General features: G+C 35.9%; 1 protein-coding gene across 5 annotated transcripts in view; it reads right to left on the bottom strand.

Annotated features, from left to right (window-relative positions):
• SPIRE1 (spire type actin nucleation factor 1) overlaps positions 1-12,429 on the bottom strand; it is a 200,823-nt gene that overhangs the window by 38,563 nt on the left and 149,831 nt on the right. For 3 of the 5 annotated variants that reach the window (XM_019433832.2, XM_019433836.2, XM_019433839.2), the window contains exons 7-9: positions 10,850-10,936; positions 9,840-9,969; positions 3,472-3,513 (exon numbers count right to left, since the gene is read on the bottom strand). In XM_019433832.2, the coding sequence (XP_019289377.1) occupies positions 3,472-3,513; positions 9,840-9,969; positions 10,850-10,936 (259 nt within the window). The remainder of the gene's footprint in view (positions 1-3,471; positions 3,514-9,839; positions 9,970-10,849; positions 10,937-12,429) is intronic. The other 2 variants (XM_019433833.2, XM_019433837.2) reach the window with 1 other exon arrangement.

The following is a 12,429-nucleotide window of genomic DNA, read 5'->3' as shown; positions in this document are numbered from 1 at the left end:
TAATGCTTCAGGAAAAATAAATCGAATACGTGGCTTTATGGGTGTTTTTGCTTAAGAATTTTTAATAAGTCATTGATGATAGATTAAAGCAATTTAAATAATACTGGTGGTACTTAAAGCCTGGCAAAAATAGTGAGGGTGGCATCTGATCTGAAGTTTAGGGAATACTGCTAAGTGACAGTGGCTGCCATGAGTTCATTTCATTCTCAATGCAGGACACTTGAGAAATTACCTCAATAGTTCTCTACTTGCCTAAACACTACCATGAGATTGATAACTATGTTTGAGCTCATTCACTAACCTACTGAAATAAACACCTGTATTGAATTCAAAGCTTTGAGATAAATGGGATTGATAAAAAAAATATGTAACAAGTTTCAAGATGATCTCCACATAGAAGACAAATACTGTGTGTGATTTTATCTTATACTACTACATATTTGTAAAAGACCCAGTTGAACATATTTTTAAGAGAAACTTGTAAGTAGTTTGATTATGGCTTTAGAAGTCACATACCTCATGTTTAGAATCTAAAATGCATAACCACGATATTAAATACTTTATGTAATAAATTCATGTGTGTCAGATACACCCAACTGCTGACTTATTTAGTGGGAGGAAATAGGACTGTGATACAGATTATACATGTTTGCATTGCAAAAATAAATTACACTTACCTTAATTAATGTTGAATGGATTGTTATGATTTTCCACTAAGTATTAATATTTCTAAGACATACATAAGCAGAACATACTTCATTATGTCTTATTTTATACTTAAGTTCAGGGGCATTATCTATACTACATACTTAAATATTTACTCCTTAGTGTGTTAATTTTCCAACTTAGAGAAGAATTATAGTCCAATCTTTGCATTTAGGTTAAGAGAATGGATCGATCTTTTTCCATTTGTTAACTAGGGACATCTTAATTGATTAGTCAAAATGCAACAATGCAAACATAAAAGCAGCTAGCGTAAGAAATCGAGAATGAAGCATGTAGAAATCATGAAGCACACTAAAGCGGCAAAATGATAAGCAGTTAAAAGCAAATAAAATTTTTTGCTACTCTTTTACATTATAGAGGTTAAGAGCTTTCTTCCCAAATCAGAAGCCACCATATTACCTATAACAATATATATTATATGTGTGTGGGCATGCATACTTTCCAGATCAGCCTAATTTATGTTAGCTAATAGTAAATATGTTTAGGTAGCCAGCCATTCCCTCAGAGTCCAACTGATAGAAACATCTCCAGAAAAAGAGACATAGTCTCTATAATATATACTGCTAACTTTTGGAGATTATCAATAACAAGTTATGTACCAAAACATTTCTGAGTTTATTTTCCAGATCAAAATTTTTACAAGGTTTTTCTTTTTCTCTTTTACAACATTTACTCTGCATTCTGCAAATGGTTGATAAAATAAAAATTTTCAAATGAATAAAGAAAATAGAAAAAGCTCTTCAGTGGTCAGTCAAAAGTAGTAAATGAAGATTATAAAATATTTATCTGAGTTTTTTTAAAAGCATAAACTATAGTGATGCCTGAGACCTACAAATATAATTAGAAATTTAAAAAACAGCTGGGAACTAGCTTAGCAGTTGGAAGATACTCCATAAATATTAATAAGCAGAATATGATACTAGAACTCTCTGGCTCTTTAAATATGAATTTGTATATAAGGTATGCCAACAATTCTAGAGCAAATCTAAGAAAACTCTGGAAGAAAACATTAATGCCACTATCTCATTTTATACTCAAAACAGCAGCATCCAAAATGAAAAATTCTAACTTGCAAAATATTTTATTGGGATTAAGTTGGCTTTGAATAGTCACTCACGTATATTTTTAAAAACCCAACTTAAAAAGGGGCTGGTTTTAAGGCATCAAATTTAGTCATTAATGGTTACTTGTTTCACTCTTAATCCCCGTCTATTTAACAGCAGGGAACTAAACTTGTACTACAAACCCAGAATACATTAATTATACAGTTGACTCTTGAACAAGGCAGGGATTAGGGGTGCAGAGCTCCACCCCAGTTGAAAATCTGCAAATAACTTTTGATCCCCCTGCACCAAAACTTAACTGCTAATTAAGTGTACTGTTGACTGGAAACTTTACTGATAATATAAACAGTCAATTAACATATTTTATATGTTATATGTAACACACACACACACACACACACACACACACACACACACACAGAGTATTCTTAAAGCTAGAGAAAAGAAACTAATTTTTTTAGAGAAAAGAAAATATTAAGAAAATCATAAGGATGAGAAAATGCATTTACGGTACTATATGCATATTTGCTGAAGAAAATCTGTGTATAGGCAGGTCAAGCCAGGCTGGAGGTGGCAGTGAGCCTGGTCCCATGAAGACATATTCCGCAGCCTTAGCAGAGGCAGCCGCCTGGCGGGTGGGCAGCCACAGTGGCCTGGGGGTACAGTAGAGCTGTCCCATCTGCCTATAAGTGCCCCACCAACTGACGGCCATTGGCAGCTGTGGCCAGTCATGAGTGGGAAGGGAGGGGGTGGCCCCAGGCTTTGCAGCGGCCGGCCAGCATAGCCTGAGCCCCAGGGGCCAGGGGTGATGGGTAGGTGGAGGAGCACCATCCCGCCCTCTGGGTACATTTCCTTGCTTCAACTCGGCATCCTGACCCCCAGCTCTGGGTGCAGACCCTGACCACCCTGCAGCTCTGCTCATTGTCTCAGTCCATTTGGTCATATGAAGCAGGGGGGGAGGGGGTGTAGGGGTGGGAGGCACCCGTAAATAAATCCCTGTATCTTCTGCTGTCACCTCTTGCATAAAAAAATCTTCCCACAAGTGGACCTGAGCGGTTCAAACTCATGTTGTTCAGGGTCAACTGTATTTTACAACCAAAGCCATTAAACACATCTGCATTTTTATGCTCTCAATCGGCACTCAGAGTGATTCATGATTAGGCTCTATCCACAGGGAGCACAGGGACACAAAGGACAGTTCTTGCCTATCAGTGGTCTTCTGAAATAGCTGACAGCTTTGAGTCTAATTACTTACATAACTGAATGTGCTTTAGAGAGTAGTTAGTGTCAAAACTTCATTTCTTGAAAATCTTTTCTATTCTCTTAAGGCAAAGTTCTGTTTTAGATTTTGACATCATTGCTTCAGAAGAGTATGGGTGAAAGACAATAACCCTAAGGATGGTCAGCCAGATTTCATAACCACAAGGATTGTGTAATGGTTCTTCTATAATCCCTTGGTAGGCAACAGATTTATTATTATAGTTTTAATTTTTTTAAGTATGTTGTTTTCAAATAAGCAGAATTTTTTTATCTTACTGACCACAGCTTAGAAGAAGCCTTTCAATTTTCTTCTTTGACATGTATGGACAAGCAGATGAATGAAATGTATTTCACAGAAACCACAAAACCCACGTCAGGTGTGAAAGTGTTTTGTTTTGTTTTGTTTTGTTTTGTTTTTTACCTGACAAGTCAAAACTGTAAGACATGCTAAGTGGCCGCATTGCTGAAAAAAGAAAACAAACAATAAAAAGAAAATAATTCAGCTGTTAGGAATACACAGAGAGGACAAAAAAGGGGGGGGGAGGATTCAAGAAGACCTGTAATGGCATATTTCAGACTTGAAGGCAGAGAATAAAAATCTGAAATACAGTAAAACCATGAGTCTTAGTTTCAATTATATATATCACTAAGACTTGAAATGGAGTAACAATAAAAGAAAAAAATAACTTTTTAAAGAACACGTTAAAAATGAAAACATGATAAAGATACAAACATTTTAAATAAACTTAGTATAGGATTTTGGCTTAAATATGATTTTAGGGTACAAAATTTTTAAAGAATAAATGCATTCTTACGTAATTTATTTCAGGACGAAAATCTGGCCAAAATCTCTGCCAAAGGTGAAATATTTTGTGAAAAATCTCCTTTAGGAACTATCATCACACTGTATCACTATACTGCCCATTGCAGGCAGTATAACATAGCAGTTAAAGAGAAGCCTCAGGAGCCAGAATGTCTGAGTTTGAATCTCAGCTCTGCCACTTGCTAGCAGTGTGATTCTGGGAAAGTTACTTAACCTCTCTGTGCTTCAGTTACTTAATCTATAAAATGGGAAGAATGGTTATCTTATTAGATTGTTAGAAAGGTTAAATGACCCTACCAAAAAAAGGTTCTCGCACATAGTAAACAGTGTTTTGCATGTAGTAAAGGCTCAATAAATATAATTTCATTTTTTAAAAAGATTTTTTATTTTTAAGTAATCTCTACATCCAAAGTGGGGCTTGAACTCATGACTCTGAGATCAAGAGCTGCCATTACACTGACCAAGCCAGCCAGGTGCCCCAATTTCTTAAGAATAAACTTATTTATTTCCTGTTGAAATAATTTGTCTTAAATTTTGTATTACATATGCTAAAGCCCACTGAATTGTATTCATAATACAGGTGAATTTTATGGTAGATAAATTATGCCTCAGTCAACTTATTTTTTTTTTTAAGCTTACTACAAAGACTTGATTGATTTAGGTATTCACGACAGTGAAAATTAACTATTTTCACTGCAGCCCCAAATTCTTAGCAGTATCATTGATTCTATAACCTAGGGTCAGGTAGGACAGCAGCTCAGATCTATAGCGGGGATGGATCTATAGGCATAATGGGCAGAATGTCTCCCCGTTAGTGTTTTCCAAAGTGGAATGCCTGTAGAGTTCCAACATCTAAATTTAATAGAAAGTATCTCTCAATTTTTTTTTTGGGTAGATGTTTTTAAAGGAATAATTTATATTTACAATCCAAAATCTCAATACAGTATTTTTTACAAATGATATGAAGGTAAAGCATTGAGTGACATCCCAAACGCAACTAGGTAAGATGTCAGAATCATATGTAGATGGTTTTAAAAAGCACTTATGTCAACAAAGGAAATGTGTATCTTCAATGGGGCAAATAATGCAACTCTTTTTGACAATCATACTTATTGTCTGATGATGAGGAAATATCTTAAGTATCTCATCCTAATATATAAATTAGGATGTAATTTTTAAACAAGCATTTTACTGTATTTTAGTTATCTCAGAGAAAAGTAGTTAGGAATTTTATGTTGAGGAGAATAATCTTCCACTCACCATTCAAAAAACCCTATATTTCTTGTAGAAACACTTTTCTAGATAGGTCTCTTCAGGCAAGGGAAACAAGCAAAATTAAACTCTTGGTACTACATCAAAATAAAAAGCTTTTGCACAGAGAAGGAAACCATCAACAAAACTAAAAGGCAGCCTACTGAATGGGAGAAGATATTTGCAAATGATATGACTGATAAGGGTTAATATCCAAAATATATAAAGAACTTATGTAATTCAACACCAAAAAAAAAAAAAAACGCAATTAAAAATGGGCAGAGGACATGAATATTTCTGCAGACATCCAGATGGCCAACAGATACATGAAAAAAAGTTCAACATCACTCATCATCAGGGAAATGCACATCAAAACCACGATGAGATATCATCTCACACCTGTCAGAATGGCTAAAAACAAAAACACAAGAAACAGCAAGTGTTGGCAAGGATGTGGAGAGAACGCAACCCTAGTGTAGTGTTGGTGGGAATGTCAACTACTGTGGAAAACAGTATGGATGTTCCTCAAAAAACCAGAAATAGAATCACCTTATGATCCAGTAATTCCACTACCGGGTATTTATCCAAAGAAAATGAAAACACCAATTTGAAAAGACACAGACACCTCTACGTTTATTGCAGCATTATTTATAATAGCGAAGATATGGAAGCAGCTCAAGTGTACATCAACTGATGAATGGATAAAGAAGATGTGGTATATACAATGGAACATTGTTTAACCATAAAAAAGAATGAAATCTTGCCATTTCCAACAGCATGGATGAATCAAAAGGATATGATTCTAAGTGAAAGAAGTCAGAGAAAGACAAATACCCTATGGTTTCACTCATACTCTGAATTTAAGAAACAAAACAAATGAACAAAGGAAAAAGACACAAACAAAAAAAAGATGTTGGTGGTTACCAGAGGGCATGTAGTTGCGGGGATGGGTGAAATAGGTGAAGGGGACTAAGAGTACATTTATCCTGAAGAGCACTGAGAAATGTATGGAATTGTTGAATCATTACATTGTACACCTGAAACTAAAATAACACTGTATGTTAATTATACTTGAATAAAAAAAAAAAGCCCACCTATCTAAAAAAAACCTGCATTTCTGAATTAAAATACTATTGACTCTATATTTCCCTAATTATGCATAGCAAATAAAATACAACATGGTCTCAGAGCACTCATCACCCTTCTCTAATATCTTCTCATTCTACTCTTCTCTGGTATAGGAACCTATCTTTTGAAATAAGACTGACTATTGCATAAGAAAAGGATGCTATTATTTCTTGGAAGATGAAGTTTGGATCTATACCAAGTTCTATGTATTACAAAGAGGAGAGAAATCAAGCATAATAACAATTAAGGAGTTTAGGGAAAAGATGTTTAAAAAATTTTTTAATGTTTGTTTATTTTTGGGAGAGAGAGAATTGTGCACAAGTGGGGGAGGGGTAGAGAGAGGAAGAATGAGGATCTGAAGCAGGCTCTGTGCTGACAGCAGAGATCCCAATGCGGGGCTCAACCCACAAACCGTGAGATCATGACCTAAGCTGAAGTTAGATGCTCAACTGACTGAGCCACCCAGGAGCCCCAGGGAAAAGATGCTTTTAAAGGAACAATTCATATTTAAAACCCAAAGTCTCAATACAGTATGAGATGTTAGAAAAAAGAAAATGATCAGACATGAACAAAGACTGATGCACAAGAACAGTATTTTCAGACCTGACAGGGGAAAAAATGGAGAGTCTGTCAAACAATAGGGAAATAGGTAAATAAAACACAATATAGCCATATATCAAGATATAAGGTCCTTAGGAGTTGTATTTAATGACATGGGAAGATGTTCATGTCACATACACTGTTAAATGAAGAGAGCAGAATACTTTCTTGTCTCCATTTCATAATGCACAAGTAGATTCACAGTGGATGCCTCTGGCTGTTGAAATTATGGGTAACGTTTCTTCTATAACATTTACACATTTCCCCAATTTCTATAGTAGGATTCTGCTTGCAATTACGTGGAGGGGAAAGGTTATAAAAATATTTAGGGAAACTGCTCTTCAAGTTCATTCTGCCATCCTTACCAAACCAAACTCCCCAAAGCAAAATTGTATAGTAAGAACCAATGTAGATCTACAGAAAAAATGAGCCTAAATCCCTTGCTTTCAAATAAAATTCAAGATCAGTTTGAATGCAGAATCATAGAAATGAGACTCTCACAAAACGAATAATCACTTTCTATAACAGCTCAATTCTGGTTGTTGTGAAACACCCAATGCATAAGGTTAAAATAAAAAATAAGATATTCTCACAACATAAAATTGATATTTATTCTAAAGTAGGTTTTCTGTTATTGAGCATCTAATTTGTTTAAAATGAAATAGAAGAATATATATGTAGACAAAGAATATATATGATGACCCTTCCGGGCAATGAGAGTGTCCCCGTGACACTTACGAGGACTTCTAGTCTCTCCCTAGTCTTCCTAATCTCTCTGGCCTCACTAATGCCTTGTGATTGGCTGCTGTTAATGGTCTTGCAACATGAATATGCACAACACTCCAGAGTCATTCTTCTGTAAGCATTTGTGGGCAAACACTATGCCTTTTTCATCTCTGTTCCCCAGGAGATGACATGGTTGTTTAATAGAAAATAAAGGTTCAAAAAAATATTAGAAAAGCGAAGTAACTATATGTCAGATATCATATGCATTGTTCATGCACATTATGCCTATCTTGCTCCTCTCTTTTCTATTGCACTTCCACTGAAGTTTACAACCCCTCAGCCTAATTACTCTGTACTCCTATAAATCACAAAGCTTACTTTTATCATGGTAATATATTTGTTTTGCCTCACAGTTTTGCTGAAATCCTTCTATTACCCCCACTATTCTTTTTCAAGGTATAGTAATTTTTAAAAACTCCAGTCTTAAGCTAACATCATATAATATCACTTCCTTATTCTTCCACAGTGGTTCTTACTCTTTTGAAGCAGTGGACTCTTTAGGAATCTTAGGAAAGCCATGGACCCTCTGTCCAGAAAAATGCACATACATACATTTTGTGAACTAAGCACACATTTTTTATATTTCAGGGGATTCACAGACTCTCCTCAGGCCCATCTGAGGACTCTCAGGACTCTTGGTACACATGGCTTATATGCTTTAGTTATTATACAAATGCTCATATGGATTTGTCACTTAGCATGCTTTAAACATTATTTGTAAGAGATAATACTTGCTGCCATAAAAATTAGCAATAAATTGATACAATCCATACTCACTCTGTAGCTTTGTAACTGGAAGGTACATTCAATTATTTCAACACCTATGGGAGCCCTTCTACAACAATGAACAACAAAGAAATGTGTCCTGCTGGCAAGGAGGTCACAAGGTAACAGAAGAGCCAAGAGTTTAATGAAAGGATATAACAACATGGAGTGACTGAAGAGTTCGAGGCTGGAAGCAGAGAGGATAGTCAAAGCTGATGTGATAAACTAGGTAAGAGTCTTCGAAGATGACGGGCTGAGTTAGGATAGTGTTGGGCTAAAAAAGGGGGAGGTTACAAAGATCCAGAATAAGAAACATCAACAGGACTTGGCTGTTAAGTAGGAGTCAGAGATGATGCTGAGGTTCTGCCTTGGGCACACTGAAATGGAGGAGGTTTGAGGAGAAAACAGATGATTTCACTCATTCTGCTGCAGGCCCCAGCTAGCAGAGAGCTGGATGAATGGATGTGAACTTAGAGGGATCAGTGGGCAGACAGGAGCTGAAATAGCTGGAATAAAAACCATGGAAAAAAGGGTGTGGTTGCTCAGGGAGAAGTGAGCCCAGGACAGAAATCTGAAGGACCAAGCAGAGTCTGAAAGAGTCAGGAAAAACCGATCAGAGGAGAAAACTAGGAGAGTGTGGTTCCTTTCCTGTTCAGAGGCCATTATAATCTATTTTCCTAAAGGAAATTTCTCTGAATTCTTTGGGGATCTTTAATCTTACAAATAGAAGGAAAGTTATATGAACAAAAGTGTTTACAAACATTTTATAATATGGTCTTGCTATAAATCAAAATTAATGTGTTTACAGTACACATTAAACAATATTAAATATAGTAAATATAAAGGAACTTTGGGAATAAGTGATGTAAGATAATAATTGATGCTTGCATTACATAATACTGTATCTTTAAACCAATAATAAGACAACAGTAATGTGCAATAAAACTATGTATCACTTATATTTCTAAAACATAATAACTTTGTATGTGTATTATAATTTATGAAGTATTTTGACCACAACCCTATTTAATTCTTACATAAAAGCCATAATGAAAATGTAGAGGAATTTTTATCCCCCTTCTGCCAATGAAGAAATCAACACTCAGAGAGGTAAAGGGACTCTCCTAAAAACACAGTCTAGAGAATGGCAGAGCAACTCCCACTAAGCTATGATGCCCTCATGTATGTAGTTCAGTATCATATGGGGAGAGAATCTCCTCTTCCGTGAATTTCAAGTATAAACTTCAAGTAAGTGTGAAGGTGTGTGAGTGTGAGTGTGTGTGTGTGTGTGAGAGAGAGAGAGAGAGAAAAGGAAAGAGGAACAAACACTACTTTTACTTTGCACTATACCACTATTTTTCACTGGGCTGGTTGTATAAAGACATTGCTTCAAGTGGATGAGGCTGGACCAGCAGTGTAGTAAGCAGCTGACTCACCTAATCTGCTCCGTCTAATTTCCTCTGGGGAGACAGGCCGCAGCTTTCTTTCTGCTTTGATTTCTTCTAATATTCTTTCATGGAGGCTCCGTGGCCGTGGTGGAGTGGGTTTCAGTTTTCTGGCTGAGACCTTGGAAGAAAAAAAGTAATGGCTACAGACTTGAATAGTTGTTCTTAAACAATTTTTAATGAAGTCCATTCCTACAGTATAGATAGTATTTCACTGATTGAAACATTGCTTGATAAGACTATTTTAAGCAATAGGGAGATTATTGGATTTCACAGTAATTTATCACATGTGCTCAATCAATTTTAAGGAGTCAGTTTTGCTGAAGTTATAATTATGTTCACAATATGCTACCATGATAGGCAATCAACTGAAATGTAAACTATACTTTATCTATTACTATTATTGTTTTTAAAAGTAACATTCTTAAATGTTCATTTATTTATTTTTGAGGGGGGGCATGCACGAGTGCAAGCTGGGGAGGGACAGAGAGGGAGGGAGGGAGGGAGAGAGAATCCCAAGCAGGCTCCGTGCTGACAGTGCAGAGCCCAACTAGGGCTCGATCTCATGAACTGTAAGATTATGAACTGAGCCAAAATGAAGAGCTGGATGCTTAACCGACTGAGCCACCCACGTGCCCCTAAAAGTAACATTTTGAGTAAGTCATCACAACCGTCTTAGATTATTATTACCTTCTTTCTACTGTAAGGGCTGTAATAAGGGCTCACGGAGGCTGATTAATTTGCTCAGGGACATGTAGCTACTAAACTGCACCATGACTCAGGTCATTTTGAGTTAAAATATCCTAAGACAACCTTGTACTGCATAATTGTTAAGTATTTTTCTGTGACTGAAGAATGTAACTTACAGTTAGGCTTCACCATTTTGAGAATAAAAGTTTGGTGTAAAAACTACTTTGAGAGCTGAGTTCCAGAGATCACATTCTAGACAAGAGCATGTTGCTACCTTGTTCCAGCCAAGGGGAATGCCTCAGATTACATACCGGATTTAAAGGGGGTCTTGATCTGATGAAGTCCAGGATGATTTCATGAGCACTTTTTTTTAACCGAGGGGGAATATCACCATTCACCTGAAAGGAGACATAAAGTATAAGATTCATGTGACTATGGGATTATCATTATAAATTTCTGGGTACAGCGGTTATCTCAACATATGTCATAATATCACTGAAGTGTATTCTGGCTCTACCAAGGATGCATTTCAAATCAATAAAATGCAGAGTAAATGGCTGAGTGATCTAGAGCAAAAATAACTATGTAGAATTGACGAAAATAAAAGTTCATCAAATGAATCATTGGTTCTACCACTTTGGGAAAATATATATTAGATTCATCCCTTCCAACAAAAAGTTTCTAAAATTATAAATGTGAATGGAATAAATAATACTATGGTTATTAACTATTTTATAAACTATAAAGCCTTTTACGTCTTATTTTCATCCTTGTACAAACCCAGGTAACAGAAAAGAGACTGGTGACCTGATTCACATTCTGTAGATAAAACTCACGTCAAGGAGGGCATCTGCTACATTCACACCATTAGTAAGTTTAAGAGTTCTGGTAGAGCCCTCACCTGTTTCAGACTCCTGCTCTAATGTCCTTTTTCTTTTTTAAATGTTTATTTTTGAGAGAGAGAGAGAGAGAGAGCGAGCAAGTGAGTGCAAGCCAGGGAGGAGCGGGGGGGGGGGGGGGGTGGGGGGGGGCGGTGTCTGAAGAGGGCTCTGCCCTGACAGCAGAGAGCCTGATGTGGGACTTGAACTCATGGACTGTTAGATCTTGACCTGAGCAGAAGCTGGATGCTTAGCCAACTGAGCCACTCAGGTACCCCTAATTTTCACTTTTTTTTTATGTCAATGTGTTACAAAATAATTTTTTAAAGCAATTTAATAAACCTACAAAAAATGATCTAAACTCACATTATGACCACCCAAAAGGTACAGTTGTGACCATTTTGTCATATTTTTTCCCAGTCTTATATGAAAAAAATAGAATATGCTAGGCATTTTTCTGTCATGCTCCTCATGAAAGATGGATGAAAAAGGTATGTTAACAAATTATAAATTTAAAAAATGAGAAACATCTTAAACTTCTCAATAATCCAAAAAGTTAGCATGCTTTTTACTAATGCACTGCTTGAAAAATCTCTATAACACTTTTCCCCTCTACTTTGGAGACCTACTGTTTGATTACACCATAATATTCTAGCAACTTTATAATATCAATTTTGTTCGAGAGAAGAAAAAGATAATTTCGTTATTCCTCTTGCATCAATGGTTCGTTTTTTCATTTTGATGCTTCACAACTTGTTACTGGAAATGTCAGTTAAATTTTAGAATTACTGTAAAATTTGGTCAGACCTTTTTCAAGTATTTTTGTAAGACTACAACATTTTAGGCATGGACAGTTTTCTTGTGTACTCACCAACTTTATAAATACTATTTTAATTGCTCACAAGTCATTAGTTGGTTTTTCCTCACTGCAGCTGTATATTATGAGTTGTGATTTTTTTTTTTTTTTTGGTCAATGTTGTTATTTTGTGTCCACTGAAAAATAATGTTAAATA

The sequence above is a fragment of the Panthera pardus genome, unplaced genomic scaffold (assembly GCF_024362965.1).
Source record: "Panthera pardus isolate Hobbes unplaced genomic scaffold, ASM2436296v1 HiC_scaffold_15, whole genome shotgun sequence".
NCBI classification, from domain to species: Eukaryota; Metazoa; Chordata; class Mammalia; order Carnivora; family Felidae; genus Panthera; species Panthera pardus.
This window is presented reverse-complemented; position numbering and strand designations above follow the sequence as displayed.